The 19254-nt window shown below is 33.6% G+C and overlaps 3 protein-coding genes across 7 annotated transcripts in view; 2 read left to right on the forward strand and 1 right to left on the reverse strand.

Moving 5' to 3' along the window:
• LOC114243178 (uncharacterized) overlaps positions 1-4178 on the forward strand; it is a 276284-nt gene extending 272106 nt beyond the window's left edge. For 3 of the 5 annotated variants that reach the window (XM_089730435.1, XM_089730429.1, XM_089730434.1), the window contains 5 exons: positions 551-760; positions 1083-1145; positions 1259-1551; positions 1643-1803; positions 2319-4178. In XM_089730435.1, the coding sequence (XP_089586561.1) occupies positions 551-760; positions 1083-1145; positions 1259-1551; positions 1643-1803; positions 2319-2618 (1027 nt within the window). In that variant the 3' untranslated portion in view covers positions 2619-4178. The remainder of the gene's footprint in view (positions 1-550; positions 761-1082; positions 1146-1258; positions 1552-1642; positions 1804-2318) is intronic. The other 2 variants (XM_089730432.1, XM_089730433.1) reach the window with 2 other exon arrangements.
• A 526-nt stretch (positions 4179-4704) lies between these two features.
• Positions 4705-14242, forward strand: LOC114243229 (WD repeat-containing protein 46). The gene is made up of 12 exons (XM_028174635.2): positions 4705-4853; positions 4936-5004; positions 5519-5641; positions 6066-6316; positions 6719-6973; positions 7329-7479; positions 8120-8355; positions 9294-9458; positions 12137-12276; positions 12671-12861; positions 13743-13841; positions 14098-14242. The coding sequence occupies exons 1-12, from the start codon at positions 4836-4838 to the stop codon at positions 14227-14229; spliced, it is 1830 nt and encodes a 609-aa protein (XP_028030436.2). The 5' UTR covers positions 4705-4835; the 3' UTR covers positions 14230-14242.
• LOC114243230 (E2F transcription factor 2) lies at positions 14238-18568 on the reverse strand. Its single transcript, XM_028174636.2, has 7 exons — positions 18358-18568; positions 18159-18268; positions 17473-17574; positions 16555-16726; positions 16011-16118; positions 15041-15116; positions 14238-14492 (listed from the first exon to the last, which is right to left on the reverse strand). Exons 1-7 carry the CDS (start codon positions 18463-18465, stop codon positions 14392-14394), a joined length of 777 nt encoding a protein of 258 aa, XP_028030437.2. The 5' UTR covers positions 18466-18568; the 3' UTR covers positions 14238-14391.
• Between the last annotated feature and the right edge of the window lie 686 nt (positions 18569-19254).

The following is a 19254-nucleotide window of genomic DNA, read 5'->3' on the forward strand; positions in this document are numbered from 1 at the left end:
TTTTATTTTTATTTTATTTTTTTGGTTTCATGTGTGTTTTAATGTTTCCGAAGCGAAGCGAGGGCGGGTCGCTAGTGTTATAGATATTTTTAAACTAAAATTAACCTAACCTAACAAAATACACTTTTGTTTTCATATATATGATAGTAGAATCTTAATCATAAATAATATTAATTTTGCATTGCCCTCTTCTACGATGCATACGAAATGAAATTTTTAGCACCTGTAAACATATTTCCTTACAGCAAATCAAGTGAAAACATTTATAAATGAATAAAGCTAATAATGATACGAAAATCTGTGATAAATGTGTAAACCAATCAAAATTGGATATAAAATTCACAATATTATCAAATCGCAATAACTTATATCAACGATAAGATTCACGACAGCAACAACTTCGGAACGAATTCTCATAAACTTTCACACGTATCGAGATCATGTTTTTCGTTCAATGAAATTGTGCTGTATTGTCTTAATATTATAACGTCTAAATTTAATTATACATTGTACGTTACGATTCGCTGTCCTACCACGCCATTGTAAGCAGTTTGTATATGTGCAGCCTGTCCGGGTGTCCGCGCGCCGATCGCTCCCAACTCCAGCCACATTCCCAAGAGCTGAAGTGTCCGACGCCGGGCTGTGATGGATCCGGTCACGTCACCGGCAACTATTCCTCACACCGGTCCCTCTCCGGCTGCCCGAGGGCCAACAAGCCGAAGAGCAAACCCAGAGACGGCCAGGACTCGGAGCCTTTGAGGTAAGTTCATATTTAAAAAAAAAACAATTGCGTAATTTAGACGTAGCAATATAAAGTTATACTAAAGTTTTGACTAACGTTTATCGTACATTTTGCGTGTAGTATTGTGCTAAATACACAGAAATTAGATCCGCAAGTCATATAGTTCCACTACTACCTACTGATTATTCCATAAGCCGTCTCGATGCGTACTGACTGACATTGAAATACCGAGTTACGTAAGTAGACATTACGTAAACTGAAAAAAAAAACAATACTTTCCTCGCTCTCGCATAATCTACGACAGGTTTACAATGAGTTTCTTGATTTGCACGCCGCTTAGATGCCCTATACCGGGCTGTGACGGATCTGGACACGCTACAGGGAAATTCTTATCGCATCGAAGGTAAGAATCGTGCCACAGTGCCATATAGATATCGTACCGTAGATACAAAACAACAAATTCATAGTTACGTACATATTCTTGTATCAAACGCACCTATTAATTTGCTTCAACAGCGCATCGGGCTGTCCAATTGCGAATCGGAATAAAATGCGGGTCTTGGAGAGTGGCGGAACCGTCGAACAACACAAGGCTGCTGTGGCCGCAGCCGCTTCAGCGATCAAATTCGATGGAGTGAACTGTCCAACGCCCGGTTGTGATGGATCTGGCCACATAAATGGATCCTTTTTGACGCATCGGTCGCTCTCCGGCTGTCCAGTAGCCGGAGCCGCCACTCCTACGCCGCAACCAACGAAAAAACCCAAGTACCCGGATGATATAACACCGCTGTATCCAAAACCATATTCAGGTTTGTATTACTTTCCTATTTATGCACATATCATAACTTAATCGTAAAAATCAATTCAAATTTTAACTTAAAGCTTTTGGTAATTCTTCAGGAATGGAGATGAACATGCAAACGGGAAACGGTGAAGATCTGATGACATTAGAACAAGAAATTACCGAACTTCAACGGGAAAACGCAAGGGTTGAATCGCAAATGATGCGCCTTAAGTCCGACATCAACGCGATGGAAACTCAACTGACACATGGAGAGCGAGTAAGTGTCACAATAAAACAAGACCAAGAAGACTAAAACTCCTTTTTATTTTGATGTTAGTGACTGTCGACTCCATAATAGTAAATGGATGTTTTTGTCCCGTGACCTAGATGGTACTGTCATGGCTTCAAACGTCCAACTTTGAGTGCCACTAAAACAGCATTTGTGAGTACTATCTCTATTGTAGTCCAGTCGAAAAATTACATGAAGGTTGATTTACGACGAACAGTTACTGTTTCTCGAACATGCGTTGCCAAGGATATTGCTAAAGAATATTGTTTGCTGCTGGGACCAACCGTTACAAATCTGGTTCAAAATCTTTTTATGGTAATGAATGCGAAGAAACTTTGTAGAATAGGATAGCCGTTATAGCGATGAAACTGAAACCTGGACCTTATGTCTATGGCAATAACGATCTCGCCCGCATCGTTCGATTAACTCTTTCTGTGTCGATCAGCTTTTAACGTTTATTTTGTTTTTCATTAAGAAAACTGATGAACAGACGTTGATTTCAGGAGAATCAACTGATAACCCAACGCAACAGCAACTTGAACGAGTACTACGAGAGTCTGCGGAATAACGTGATCACGCTGCTCGAGCACGTACGCATCCCGGGGGGAGGCGCCGCCCCCGCCCCGCCCGCGCCCGCCCCCGCCGCACCCGATAAGCCCGCGCATGACAACTTCGACTCCTACCTCACCAAGCTGCAGACGCTCTGCTCCCCGGACGGGTACTGTCCGGACGAGAACCGCCCCATCTACGAAACCGTCAAAAACGCGCTCCAGGACTTCACGGTGCTTCCTACGCCCATTTAAGGGTCGCCGAGCGCCGCCGACTCGGACCGACAGTGAACGTTCACCGGCGACCTCGGCGGGGCTTTACGTCAAATGGACATTTTCAATAAAATGTGTACCCGTGTTCATACTGTCCCCACATAGTCTGTACCAGTTTTGTCAATATTTAACAAAAAGTATGTACCGATTCAAACTATACGTACCATTTAATTATTTTTTGCCTACGTATAAAATACTACGTATACGTTAAAAATATAAAAAGCATTAAGTGAGTCACAACATAATAATAATAATATGTGCAAGTGGGACAGTTTCAAAAGTAACATCGAACATTTAGGACGACATGAGATTGAACTGGTGATTTTTTAACTCTGTAATTGTGAATGAGTATTCTGTGTATTTCGTGATCTGTGGACGAAACTCAAACCAAAGATTAATGTCGTTTGTGCCGGAACGACTCGAACGTCAGCGTCGTACGTTTAGGACGCGGGTGGATATTTGTGTTCTACTATTAGGCAATGATGTCTGATCTCTTTAAACTGTTGTATACGATGTGTGACCTCTCTAAGACATCGCGTTGCTCGAACGAGGGTTCGTTGGTCGTAGTTAAGCTGGACTAAATTACTATAAATAAATTTTAAAAACTTGTTACTACTCGTATGCTTAAATTAATGTAATTGTTAGGAAAAGTTTATACTTGTACGTGAGCGGTTTTAGAGTCACACGAAAACATTAAATTTATCATTTTAATGTAAATATTGTATCTACATTTCGTATTATAAATATAGTTATCGTAATAACCAAGACCCGTTCGTGCGGGTACATTTTAGCGAAACGATATACGAGCGAACAGATTTTATCAAACAGAAAATATTGTAGCGTTTAAGGAAAGTGTTACTATTAAAATTCATTATTACTGGGAATGTGCCAAATGCTTCGAATACGCAGCAGCTCCCGACCGCTGATATTATGTTGAGTTAACATTAATATTACGTAAGCAAATATAAACTAATCCTTAGAGGACAGTCAGTTCTAGTCAGTTTGTTTTGTAAATATAAAAAAAAATGTGAATACTTAAATGTCACGTCGTAGGGACGTATTTATTTGTATTAGGTAATACGAGATCTCACTAGATCGTTGTAAGTTAATTCAGTCATTAATTAATAATGTATTTTAGGTATAAAAATTTAAACGTACATTCTTTGTTAGCCAATGTTCTCCTGCTGTGATTATGTTACATGTTAATTACTTATTTATTGTTACCTCGGCCCTAAACGGGATGTGATAGGTTAATTATCTTTTATTCTTGTAGTTGTTGATTTGCTGTTTCATTTGAAGCAAGTTTCTGATAAACAATTGATGTGCAATTTTTTTTACTATTTTCGTAAAGTTGGTGTATTTTTTATTGAGATTTTCATTTTTAATGTTGTGAAATGTCAACGGTACACAGGAATATAATTATTCGCATTTAAATATTAAAACCTAATAAGATAATATGTTACTACTCTGTCAAATACTTACGTTTCTGTAATATATTGAGTATGTGTTGTTAAAGAATAAAAATAATAAATACCAAGATTATAACAATCATTTAATTTTTCCCTGTATTACATACTTTTTATTTTATTTTAGGTTAGATTAGGTTAGGTTAGTTTACCCCGTTTAGATAGTTTTTCATAGTCAATTCTACATGTTCATGTTATTAATGTTATTATTATTTACTATTTACTTAAATCCTACGATTTGTTTTTTGCTATTGGTCAGTTCTGAGTCTCCGAAACGTCTGAACTGATTTATAATGAGGTTCTCAGTAAAAAGTATCACGAATGTACTCCACTCTAGAAGAATGGAGTAAATATTAAAGAACTATAGAATTTCAAGCTATTGTCTAAACGTGAGCAAAAGCGGCGTTTTATCTTAATAAGGCGATTAACCTGTGACGTTCATCTTATCTACGAATTCCACTGTTTCTAATATTATAATAAACTATAAAGTAATAATTGCTTTTTTAATTTTGAAAATACCTTAGCTACAAAAACAAATTCTGTTAGTAAAATTTAGGTCTATGGTAAAATTCCCTTTTGCTGCAATATTCATTGACGTTGACGTTTAAATTTTACATTGACATGTCATAGTAAATATGTCAAAACAAATGAGTGCAAGGAAAAGATAAGCACGTTGTTTCTAAGATTTATTTGAAAATAAAACTGTCGGAAGTAATATTTTATTTAAGATAAAATGAAAGTACCCCGCCAGGTTTGTCAACTTTAAAGCAAATATTAAAACTCGCTTAATTGAGTTGAATTTCATATAGCTAAGTCGATGTTTATTTTTACAGAAAAATCAAAACAATCCCGCTCACAAAAACGTTAAATCAGAACAAGAAAATAAAAATGAATCACAAAAGGTACATAATTACCAATAGGTATCCGTGCAGAACCTTTAAGAACAGAATAATATTTGAATGTTCTTGACTTCGTTGGTAACCTAACCAAAGTAGCTAGAATTAATGCTTTTTTTAATTGCCTTTCTAGGGAGATGAGGATACGGCCCACCTGATGGTAAGTGGTCACCGATGCCCATGGACGTCAACAATGCCAGGAGCACAGCTATGCCACTCTACTGACCGAACATGAATGTTTACCAAATGTAGTATTACTAAATGAAAACTTCAACAAATATTAGGTTATCTTAATGTACAAATTTTTACGCAATCTACAATCTAGCAAATATAGTCTTAAAAGAAGTTTTTACTTAAAAGAAAGAAAAAAACTAAACTAACACTAAAATTGTACTTACATCAGTAAATTTTAATAAAAACAGTATAGTTACTCCTCAAACATATGTTTATTATATAATACATTTATTAGCTGCTGCTAAAAACCATAATTATATTGAACATTATTTATCTAAAATTATAGGAAAAAGTGAAACGCTATTTTGAATTGGATAAACCAGACAGTAAAACTGACACAAAAACAGATGAAGTTAAAGTTTATAATGTGAAGGTGACTCCAAGGATTCTCTGGAATCAAAAACAGAAGGTAAGCAAAGCCCAGGTCATAAGGTAAAAATAGTATTACTGTTGCCTAAGTCATTCATATTTATTTCTTTTAAAACAGAGTATTATTTCAACTTACAGTCCAATATTAAAAACACTAGTAATTTGATATTGCTGCTTAAGCCTAAAGCTCGGATATGGTGAAAATTGTGTTTCTGGGCTGTAAGTCCAAATAAGTTTAAATAGAGTATGACACATAGCTCACAAAATTGTTTCACTTCATAATGTATACAGTTAGTGGGTAGTGAGATTAATAATGTATATGGAGATAAGAAATTACCAGTGATAACTTCTGATTTCAAAATTATAAAGTAAAATTACCCTGGCTTTCTGGAGCTACCACTATTTGTCTAGTATAAATTATCAAAAAAATTGTCAAATTAATTAAATCTCTATAAAATATACAGGATCAAAAAAGAAAATTCTTAAAAAATGAATATGGAAACACATTCAGTCAAAGGAAACAGAAAAAAAAGTATCCAGGGAAAGCTCCTATTGACCCCAAACGATTGGAGAAGCATTCCAGAGGTGAAGGCTTACAAGGAATTGGTGTTAGAAACCCAATACATAAATTAAAATTACAAAAAAAAGAAAAATTATACCAGAAGGCATTAGAACAAGCTGCTCGCTCTGAGATATTATTAACTGAAGACCAAGGGTGAGTACTATAAATGATAATCAAAGAGTAAACCGAACCCCCAAACCTTTTAATTTATATATATTGTTCACCAATCTAAGAAAAAAAACAATGATTGGTGGCATGAACAGATGAATTCAAGACCCACATAATAAACCTTTGCACTCAAGGCCTTCCATGCTTACTCGAATCAACAGCTGGAGATGATTTTAAGCCAAATCAGGTAAATGTTTACAGGTACTTTCAAAATATATCCAAGCAAGCATATACAAATAATAAAATTTCCACCTACTCGAGTGCAAAAGGTTAAGTAGTTACCATAGCCAAAATACTACAACTATAATATTATTTATTTAAACCATTAACAAAAAATATAAGAAAGAGATACTTCATGAGATAAACTTTTTTTTTTCTTGCTTTCAGTTATGTCGAATTAGAAGACGAAGACTCAAATACTCGAGCTATAAACCAACAGATTATTGCTCGGAATATTGATATAGCTGCTGCGACAAAAATATTTGAATTAAATTTAGATTTTGGTCCGTACAGAGCTAAATATTCAAGGAACGGTAGATATTTACTATTAGGCAGCAAAAAAGGGCACCTGGCCTCATTCGACTGGGTAACGAAAAAGTTAAACTTCGAAATTAATGTGATGGAGTCAATACATGACATCAGGTAAAATATCTCAGATATTTCTTCACCTTCCTAGTCGTTTCCTCATCACTGAGGATTGCGACCACGCATATTTTAGTATTTCTATGAAGATCGGTCTGCTAGGAAGTGGGCTGCCTATGGTATGCTGCCCCCAACTGTCATCCTTTTAGTGTCCGACCATAATGTTGGTGCACTGCCTTTGGCTCGTTTTCCCTCCACTGAAACCTGGTGCATAAAGATCGATACCGTGGACTTCCATGAGGACTAAGGAATCCAAGAACTCCACATATCAGATATCCATTATCCTATTACAGATGACAATATAAATATTATTATTATATTAATATAATCTGTAAAATGTAATCTTTAATTTCAGTTGGCTACACATAGAAACAATGGTTGCTGCCGCACAAAAGGATTGGTTGTACATTTATGATAACACTGGTACTGAACTACACTGTGTGAAAACGATCAGCAAAGTACTCAAAATGGAATTCTTGCCCTACCACTTTCTTTTGGCATCTGTGGTATGTATCCATTAGACTGATATAAACGTGGCTGAAGGTTTTTAGAAACTGAAAACAATAATGCGGTAGGGCTGGCACTTCGTAACTTCGTTGGTAGGGTGAAGGGGGTCCGCTAGCCGACTTCGCTTTATATTCACCTGTGATATCATAAGATCACTAAATCTATACTAATGTTACGCGCTTGGTCTCGGAATATATAACACTTTTACAAATTAAAAACTCTTATTTAACACTTAAAACACTTAACATAAGGCACACTTCATAATTCTCAATTCACTTCTACTGCTTCGCTTCAGCTGATCCGTTCGCTGTTTCGCTTCGAGCAGAACCTATTAATAACTACCGTTATATCATCTCTGTAACGCTATTATAGTTGACACGACAAGTCTACAATTATCGAGAACATTTCCAGTAGTACCTACTAGTCGTTTCGATATGGTGTTTTCGCTATATTTTGATAATAGATGGCGTTACACTTTTCGAGCGTTCTGGATATAACTAGTCTTTAGATATTCGTTTCTGCTGTCTTATTCTTTAGGCCACGACGAGTTCATATTTATGCTAAGCTTAACAAATTAACATTGTTTTTCGTTTTAACCATTACCAATGACCGTTAAAATTAAGCACTTGTTTCTTTTAGAACGAATACGGTTTCCTATCATGGTTGGATATATCAATAGGAGAGATAGCGGGAGAATGTAACAGCCGGGCAGGAAGACCGAAAGCCATGACACATAACCCATACAACGCTACGCTCTGTCTCGGCGATTCTAAGGGAGTGGTCTCGTTGTGGGCTCCGACCGTGAAGGAACCCTTAGCAAAGATCCTGTGCCATAAAACACCCGTGTCTGCTATTTCCGTGGACAATAGGGGATTGTGAGTATATTTTTTATATAACGGTAGGCAGCGCTTGGCTCTGCCCTTGGCATTGCTGAAGTCCATGGGCGACGGTAACCACTCACCATCAGGTGGGCCGTATGCACGTATCCCTGCAAGGGCAATAAATAAATAAATAAATAAAAATTGTTTATATACAGAAGTACATTCTATTGTGTGGTTGTTCTTCCTGTGTGAATATTATATATTAATCTGTAATGTTTTGTTATAACTGAAATACCTTGTTACAAAATGTAGGACTTGTGTATTGTATGACATGAGTCAATTTAAAACAATTTATACAGGGAATTTATTAATTATGTTTATCTGTCATCACTTGTTAACTATCACCTTCCACGATGAAGGAATAACATTGTGTAATAAAAATTAAACCAGAAAAACTTATATATTTTTATGTAAATTTACTAGATACTAGTAGTATCCAGATACTACTAAAGTCCAGACTTTAAGCCCGCACGGATGTGGATGAGTTATTTCTACCGTGAGACATTGGTATTTTCCAATCAGAAGTGTAAAAAAACTGCAGTACATCCTTGAGACTTCAATCTCAGGTCTCAAGGTTTGTCTTGAGGTCTACAAGGCTTACAAGGTCTATGGGCAATAGTTACAACTGAAGGTAGACCGTGAAGTCAACAGCCCATCCAATGTAATTCAAAATAAGAACCAGTTCACAATAAATTTCACAGATAGATAGACTTGGTGATTAGAGATCTGAATAGAGTTGTCGATCAATATTGACATTAAATGTACTTAATTTTAAAACACTTTAATAAGAAAAAATGGAATACATACCTATTTGTAGTTAATTTAATTAAATAGGTATATTTTGTACCCGAGTTTTTTTTATAAAAATGAAAAGATCGAGATACGAAATATATTGATTGTTTAAAAACTTATTAAACTTTTTCGTTTACCAGGTACATGGCGACCTCTGGTGTTGACAGAAGTATAAAAATTTGGGACATTAGGAACTTGGATGGTCCATTGCAGCACTATAAAGTGTGGTCACCACCAGTTGACTTAGACTTCTCGCAGAAAGATATGCTCGCTGTGGGGTTCAACGAAACCGTCGAAATATACAGGTAGCTTTTTCTTTTTAGCCCAAAACAAACAACGAGCTAACTTAATATGAGATACGTTTTATGATTGGTCGGCTTATATTAAAAAGAGTATAAAATATGTTAGAATTATTAGATTATATTCAGATATTTAAAATTTATATTATTTTATATACTAATTTTTGATTGCTTATCTACTGATCATTCGTACGATGTATGCTTGAGCAAAGAAATCACCCATCCCTAGTTCTAACTCTTGACTTCATTATCTAGAACAGTTCCGTGTACTCTGCGACATTACCCTAGAATATGCAACTCAAATTCAAATTCAAATTCAAATTCAAAATCATTTATTTCAACTTGGATGTCATCAAAAACACACTTGTTGAATGTCAAAATGTAAAAGAAAATGTTAACTCTACCACCGGTTCCAAAAAAAGCCACAGTCCTGAGAAGAACCGGCGAAACAAACTCAGCGGGCTTTTTTTTTTTTTTTGTATTTTCTCAACTATTTTCTTTTTTTTTAAACAAGAAAACATATTTACAGTATACAAAAAAACAAGTCAAAAAAATACAATTCAAATAAATAATAATAATAATGAAAAATGAAAAGGCCAGGAGCGAACGCCTCATTCCCACGTAGTGCCATCTAGTAAAAAATCCTTAACTTTATAATATGCCTTGTTGCACAAACGTTCCTTGACAGTTTTCTTAAATCTATGAACAGGTAGTAGTTGAACGTTTTGTGGGATCTTGTTGAAAAGCTGTACACCCAGCCCCCTGAAAGAGTTGCTTATTTTCTTAATTCGAGCCGCCGGCAACGCAAGCCTATGTTTGTTCCTAGTGTTCACATTATGCAAATCGCAGACTCTGGGGAATTCTACAATGTTTTTACGCACGTACAATAAATTTTCAAAAATGTATTGGGACGCTAAAGTTAGAATTTTGATTTCCTTAAACTTGTCCCTCAAGGATTCCCTCGGGTGCATATTATAAATAGCACGAATAGCCCTCTTCTGCAGGATGAAAATCGTTTCGACATCGGCAGCATTGCCCCATAGCAAAATGCCATAGGACATAACACTATGAAAATAACTGAAATAAACTAGACGTGCCGTATCTTCATCAGTATACGTTCGTATTTTTTTTACCGCAAACGCTGCAGAACTAAGTCTATTCGCTAACTTGCATATGTGAGGACCCCACTGCAGCCTGGAATCAACTGTTATACCAAGAAAAACTGTCGAATCAACAAGCTCCAGTGTCTCTCCACTTACAATGATATTAGTGTCTACTTGTCTAACATTAGGTGTGGTAAATTTTATACATTTTGTTTTTTTGTTATTTAATAACAGATTATTAACACTAAACCAATGTACCACGCGCGAGATAGCATCATTCACATCGTCATAATCTTCCAATTGTCGTTTAATTTTAAACAATAAGGATGTATCATCAGCGAATAATACGACCTCGTGACGGGTGTCAATAAACTTTGGTAAATCATTGATATACACAAGAAATAAGAAGGGACCCAATATGGAACCCTGAGGAACACCCATATTAAGTAAGACACCGGAAGATCTCTTTCCTTTAACGTCTACCTTTTGGATTCTTCCGGATAAATAAGATTTAATAAGTTCTAATGAAACGCCCCTAATACCATAATGGTGTAATTTCCTCAACAATGTATTATGCTCAACACAATCAAAAGCTTTAGATAAGTCGCAGAATACCCCAAGGGCATTATGCGATTCCTCCCAAGCCTGAAAAATATTTTTAATAAGATCTACACCTGCATCAATAGTCGAACGGCCTCTAGTGAATCCATATTGTTTGTTATGAAGCAGGTTATTGGAATAGAAATGGTTCAAAAGCTGTTCCAAAATAATTTTTTCAAAAATTTTACTCAAAGTTGGTAGTACTGAAATGGGTCTAAAGTTAGTGGGGTCAAAAGTACTACCAGATTTAAACAGAGGTATTATTTTACTATATTTCATTAGATCAGGAAACACACCACTATCAATACAGTCATTAAATATTGTAGCAAGGTAAGGTGCGATTATATCAATAATGGATTTTATAACCTTAATTGATATTCCCCATAAATCACCAGTTTTTTTAATATTAATGAGCTTGAAATTATCAATTATGTCCTTTATAGCAATATTTGTGAACTTAAAGTTAACACTGCATTTATCAACATGATCTTGCAGTAATGATTCGGCGACGGTAGGAGATGAAATTAAAGATTTTGTAGTAGAAGCTGGGATATCAGCAAAGTAGCGCTCAAAAGCACTGGCCACTTCTTGATGAGAAGTTATTATTTTATCATTGATTTTCAAAATTGATTCAGCATTGCTGTTTCTGACATTCCCAGTCTCCCTATTAATGATATTCCAAGTCATTTTAATTTTGTCAGGTGCATTTTTTATAAGATTGCCTAAGTGCAATGACTTGGCCAATGTACATACTTTTTTAAACAACTTGGAATATTTACAGACATACTCATGAAATGACTTATTATGATTATATGATTTGCATCCTGCTAGCATTCACTTGCAGAAAAGCACACAAAGTGTATGCGGTTGATAGAAACTAATGAAAGGTCCACATGTTCTAGCTTACGTCAATCCCATGTACCTATTTATTGTGAAATTAAATGATATATTGTAAGTATCTTTTAAATTATTTTGTTTCAGTAATTGCTGCACACAAACTGTATCAAAACCGTATTTACGACACAAGATGGCGAAGACTGTGAACAATTTCAAGTTCTGTCCTTTTGAAGATGTCCTCGGTATAGGCACTGATCGCGGTTTCACAAGCATTATCGTTCCAGGTAAATATGGAATTCAAATAGTTCTTAATCAATGAAAATGGCTAATTTCTATAATTAATTTACATAATATAATTGACACATTTTTGATGATCCACTCAGATCAGTTGGACCAATATTTTATGTGGTTTTTCAATGAGATCTCATTATGTAAAGTTGGCTGTGGCTGACTAAGCAAACAACTAATAAAACAATTAAATCTAATACGAATGAGATGATGTTTCGTTTTTCTGATTGTTATTACTTAATCTAAACGTAATTATTTAATATTTCATTTATGAACGACCTAATTAGATAAATTTTCTCAAAAAAAAAACTACTTAACAGAAGATAATTTTTATTAAATAAAGCTCAGTGGAAATCGGAATTTTGTTAAAATATATTATATATTATTTAGGCAGTGGTGAACCAAACTTCGATGCTTTGGAGAGCAATCCATTCCAAACGAAAAAACAGAGGAAAGAAGCAGAGGTCAAGGCGCTGCTCGAGAAGATTCCAGCAGAACTCATCACTCTTAATCCGTTCGAGGTCACGGAAGTGGATGTACCTACGATGAAGGATATTATAGACAGCAAAAAGAAATTACTGGTAAATAAAAAATTATCGTATATATCGTATATCTAAAAAATAACAAGCATTCGTTATATCGAGTGTACTCTATGCCTTTTTTTTCTAAATTATTTATGAAAACTCTTGGCTTATTCTTTTTTTATTTCGTTGATTTTTATAAATGAGATGGGGTCTATAATGATAAGTGGTTACTGGATCACATCACATAACTGGGATGCAGTCACATTAAGACATGAAGTTGAAGTTTCTAAAGCTATTATATCTATATTCAATAGTTTCTGCCATGAAGCAGTAATGAGTTTCGATGTGAAGGGTGGAGCATCCATTGTACTGTAAACCTAAGACTTAGAACTTGTGTCCTTAGAACATAACACCAAGTGGGAGGTGAGTTCGTCCACCTACCTAAGCAATTAAAAAATGTATATATATTTTTATTGCATAGATAGATGGATGAGCTCAGTGGTTATTGGAGCCCATAGACATTTACAAATGCGCCACTCACCTTGAGATGTAAGTTCTATGGTCTCAGTATAGTTACAACGGCTGCCCCACCCTTCAAACCGAAACGCATTACTGCTTCACGACAGAAATTAAACCGAATTTTATAACTAGCAAGAATGTAGTAGTACATAATAAACAGTACCAGAACTAATTACGCAATTTTATAAGTTTTGCGGGCTTGATTTTTAAACAATATTATCCCTTCATAGTGGATGTCGTGGATATGTGTTAAATCGTATTTCCTTAGAAAAATTGATCTCCGTCTGCCGAATTTTAATACAGGCACAGTCCCATTACTTGACACTGGTACATTTAACTTTTCATCGTATAGATCTCGACCATTATATGCAAAGAAAATTGGTAAATTTTATTTTTACTATTATTTTTTCTTTCTCTAGCACGTTAAGCCCAAGAAAGTGGATATGACACCGCGTCGCAAAAACAAAGGCCAAACTCATATTGCACGAAAGAAAATTATAAAGGATGCCGCCAGGAGGGTTAGTAAAGCCAGCATTTTCTTTTTTTTTTCTACAAATTCTCAGTTGCTCTCGCTGATGCGACTTTTGAAACGATTTTTTTAATTTATCAAGTCTATTCTTTAACCAGTTTCATGTTGATCTCATAACTTTTTGCAATAAATTATACACAACTCAAATACATCTTTCTTTTCTAGATTTAGTAATAAACAGTTCTAAGGGATAGTTTATAATAATTTTCATTTTTTCATTTACAAATATTTATTTTATTTTACAGGACCACATTGAAAAACTGAAAGCAGCCAGCGCGCTTTATGAAAAAGATGAACAAAAGGAAAAACCAGTTAGAAAACAATCGTTCGGTGTTTTAGATAGATTTGTCTCTAATCCTACTAAAAGTAAAAAATAAACAATTAATTGTATAACGTCAATTTTATTTGCAACGTAATTTCGATAATAATACGTCAACTTTACACGATTATGTAATATTTATCTTATCTACATGATTTTATATAAATAACATAAAATGTCTTCAAAAAGTTGTCATTGCGTTTTTTATAAAGATTTATAATCAACAAGGAATATCAAAAAGTTCGCACAATCCTTCTGTGTTGCTCAAGGAAAACAGGAAATCGTACTTCGAAGCCGGAGGACTAAGTCGCAAAAGGCAATCTGCAACAAAAAAATGAATTTATAATTTTTAACGGCCGTCTGGTGTAGTGGTAAGTGACGTGGTCACTACACAAGGGGGTCGCGGGTTCGAATCCTGCCAAGGGAAGATATTTGTATGATAAATATAAAATGTATTTTCGCGGGTTATCGATGTATTTAACTATATGTATGTGTATAATAAAAACTTACATTTATTTCCGTTATCTAGTACTTGTAATACAAGTTCTTTGGGACCAGTTAACGTGGCGTGATTGTTAGTAAATATTTATTTAATACAATTTATTATTTATTTATTTAGAGGTTAGAATAACGTGCATCTTTTGATGTTACTGTGACTGATACCTAGTCGATCAGGTTTAAGTAAGAAGCATACCCTTTTTGAAAGTCTATTTCCTTTGTGAACGAATTTAAGTTTTTTTAAAATTTTAGACAATAATGACAAACTTTAGAGCAATACTTAATAAACAACTATGAATAATTGTGATAATTGTGAACTAAGACACATGAAAATTATCATTATTGAATTCAACTTTATTTAAAATACTTACCATTTATTAATGATGCATCTTCTGAGTTTTTGAAACATTTGATGTTATTATCTTCCATTTCGTTATTACTATTTGTCTGTGAATAAATAATCACATGGTCGGTAAGCAGTGTTGGATGAATAATTTTGCTTGGTTATTCTCCCTTGTCAAAACGTTAGTGTCGGCGGAATTTACATCGCCATGCCCTGTCTATGCGTTGATGATCACTTATTACCAGACTGAGAACTTATCTGACTCACTTATAGTGCAGCAAACAATTTGCAAAAATAATGTAAGAAAAATGGTCAAGGTAAGTTACTCTAGTTGATAATTCTAAAGTGATGCATTCATTGATCAAGATATGACATCCATTATTACAATAAGGTTGAATCTTTTCTCGGGTCTTTAACAAAAATTTCAACTATATTTGACGTTTTATTTTTTGTAAATAAAAGAAAACTTATTGCGGCATAACTAAAGTAGTTAGACATATGCTGTCGCGACACTTTTTGTAAATAATAATGTGTTTTACAAAGTCGTGGTACATTATTTTATTCTATCATCACTAGTTTTCGCAGGGTGCGCGATGTAAAGAATATCTTAGGTAATTTTTTTACACCTTGGGTTACATTATTGGAGTTAGTAAGGATCCCTAATTTTTTTTAAAAGAGATTATAGCTTATATCACTCGGAAATATTGTAGCTTCCAAACAGCATAAAAAATTTTCAAATCGGTTCAGTGGTTTCAGAGCCTATTCAATACAGACAAACAAACCAATATTTCCTCTTTATAATATTAGTATAGATATTATTTTTATTACTTTTATCTATTTTTATTATTCCAAGGCCTATATCTATATCTCTCAAGGCCTATATCTATGTTATTCGTATGTCATCTATGAGCTCTGGTAACTATGTTACCACTTATATCAGGAGTCACTACCCACTGCTATAAGATACAATAAAGAACGCTTTAAAAAGCTTAACATACCTCTTCGTCTTCATACTCCTCCTCTTCCTCCTCCTCCTTATCGTTTAGCAACACAACCCCCATTGATTCTGATGATTTAATGTGAAGTAAAAAATTTGATTCTCTGTCCTGAAACAATTGTAATTATTATAATGAGTAAAATTATTGAAAGCAAGTGAATGAGTGTATGATCACCTGACAATCAAGCTTAGTTTTACTTAATGTATGATAAAATGTTAGAGGAAAGTATGCGTTATTGTACACCAATATGAAAACAGAACAAATGCAAAATTACAATAGTCTTATTGCTAAGAGCAATCTCTTCCAGACAACCATCAGACAAACAAGATCATCTAATGATATTAATCACAGTATACCAATTGCAAATAGAAATAGAACATAATTAATTTTAATATGAAGAAATTAATTAAAATTTATGTTTAGTTTACATTAGTTTATAATCATATATAAGCAGAGTTAAAAATGTTCAAGAGCTTGAACTACCATTCATTCGATTTTGTATGAGTACTATTCAATACACTATCAATAATATTGTAATACTGACCTTATTTGGTTGTGTTCCAATAGATAAATTTGCACCCAATGGTGCTTCTAAAACTAAAACTAGATCATTCTGAAAACATTGCTGGATTTCAGTATCCATGACAAAACACATATCTTGGTTGTCTGGTTCGTCTAAAACATTTTTCGTACTTTGTTTTATCCACTGTAATCGCCTGGAACATATTAAATGCATGGTCATAATGGAACACTGAAGGCCAATAATTTTGTCTCAACATCTCTATACCAATATTTAAATAATATGAATTATTCTAGGGTCCTTTCTATCATAGAAAAAATTGTGGTATTTATGTTACCATACAGAGTGAGGTATCTTTTGGCCAATAGAGGCACTAATAAATAGTACAAACAGACAAAAACTAATGCTGAACACTATCTAGTAGGAAATAAACAATAGACAGATTGTTCCATATTTTATTAAAGATTGTATAGCACTATCTATGATGTTTTGACTGTGTTGCTGCATATGCTGTGGCATATATAACCAGGTAAGAGTGCAACTTAGGGCAAAGTACACTGAAGAGTTAAAGAGTAGCAAACATTAGAACAATAGTGACCACAGTTATAAATAAGAGTACAACATAGTACATTAGCAGATATGCGACAATGAATACTGGTGCACAATGCACCACACAGGTATTAGAGAGTATGGAACAATATTATATGACTACTTTTGGGGTTTTGATTTCTATGACTGTCTGAGAACTGTTAAGAAATGTGTCTCAAGCGAAAGCAAAATGATTATCTTAAGCCCCAGCTCTTATAATAATATATTTTTTCAACCATAAATACAACAATATGATAAAGAAAACTAACATTATATTTATCTTTAAAATAAGTAAGATTACATTGCAAAACTTCATTCTAAATTGAAAATTAATTAGGATTAAAATAAACAAACCTATCTAATAATCTTTCATGTTCATCCAAATAGCTTAATTGTTTTCTTAATCCCATTACCTTTTTACCAATTTCATTTTTATCATAATCGGGACCTGCTCCTCTGAAATAAAAATAAATAAATATTTTACTAAAATGAAATTATGTTAAGTCAATTTAAAAGCACAAAATTATCACAATTACATTCGTACATTACAACATAATTGTTTGACGTAACGGTTTGATGAGTGTAATAGTCATTTTGCTATACAATTTTACAATTTACATTAGATGTTCTAGGTTACTGAACCAGTAGCCACTAAATACCAGTTGAGTCTAAAGCTCATTGACCAGTCAATGCAATAAATAAACAGATTATCTCTGAATAAAAGAACTCTACAAATAGAGCAACATCCTTTTTTCTATTTGGCCACCAAAATCCTACATTTTTTTATATTTTAGTGATGTTTTTAATACAAATTATTAAATTAAATACAGGATAGGCACGTTTAATACTGAGAGTTCTTCATTTTTAAGATTATCATCCTATTAAAAGTTAATACTGAGTACCAAAGCTTCTTCTTTTATTGATAGATATGAGGAGTCTCTTATACAATGTTAAATAATTAAAATAACATATTAAAAAGACAAACCCAGACCCATCAACTATTTAAGTTAATATTAACAACACAATTAAATATTACAAACCTCCATTGAATGCTATTTTTACTTCGTTTTTCAATCAAACCAATTCCCTCTAAAACATTAGTAATATCATATATTCTTCGTTTTTGTCTAACAGCCAATAAATTGGTAGCCTAAAAAACGTGGTTATTAGAAAAGTTTAAATTACTATTTTTTGGTGCCCATCACTTTGACAGATCAAGACGAATCAAGCTTTACTCACAATTTTTAAATCCAAAACACCGTCTTTTGCTTTCTGTAATAATGAAACAAATTTAGTTGTGAGCAAACCCAAAGATTTTTCATATCTTTTGTATTTTAAATCAGTCATTGCCAAAATTAAACAGAAAACATAGATTTTTTGTCAAATTATCAGTAAAAATTTTGCGTCGCGCGGCGGGATATTATGTTGGTAGCATTGCAAATTTGTTAGCATAGATTACTTACTATATATTGTGATTAACATAATTTCAAACATTAATCTTCAACATTATTTCGGCTCAGTGAATTTGGCCCCTCTTTTTTTGATTTTCTGATTTTTTTAATTTTTAATTATTTGTTCGTCGTTTGTTCGTTAATGTCGATAATCGATCAATCACCAATAGTCGTCGAACAAACGATAATTGATCAAAATGAATTAATCTGAGCGATAAAAATAAATATATCTAGTAAAGGGGCCCACTTAACGGTGATCATTTGTTTAATTAATTATAAATAAATAAAAAACGAACAAATAATTAAAAATATAAAAAAATCGAAAATAAAAAAGGTGGCGTGAAGTGATAGTTTTCCTATTAGATATAAAATAATTAATAATTGAGAATTTAATTGTTTTTATAATCGAACAATCACCAATAGTCGTCGAACAAACGACAATTGATCAAAATTAATAAATCTAAGCGATAAAAATAAATATATCTAGTAAAGGGGGCCCACTTAACGGTGATAATTTGTTTAATTAATTATAAATAAATTAAAGACAGACAAATAATTTTTACATTCGCACATTAACGAACAAACGACGAACAAATAATTAAAAATTAAAAAAATCCGAAAATAAAAAAATAAGGGTCCAAATTCACTGGGCCCTATTGCTAATAGCCTCGATGGGTTGTAGTAG

This window comes from Bombyx mandarina, chromosome 10 (genome assembly GCF_030267445.1).
Source record: "Bombyx mandarina strain Sakado chromosome 10, ASM3026744v2".
NCBI lineage: Eukaryota > Metazoa > Arthropoda > Insecta > Lepidoptera > Bombycidae > Bombyx > Bombyx mandarina.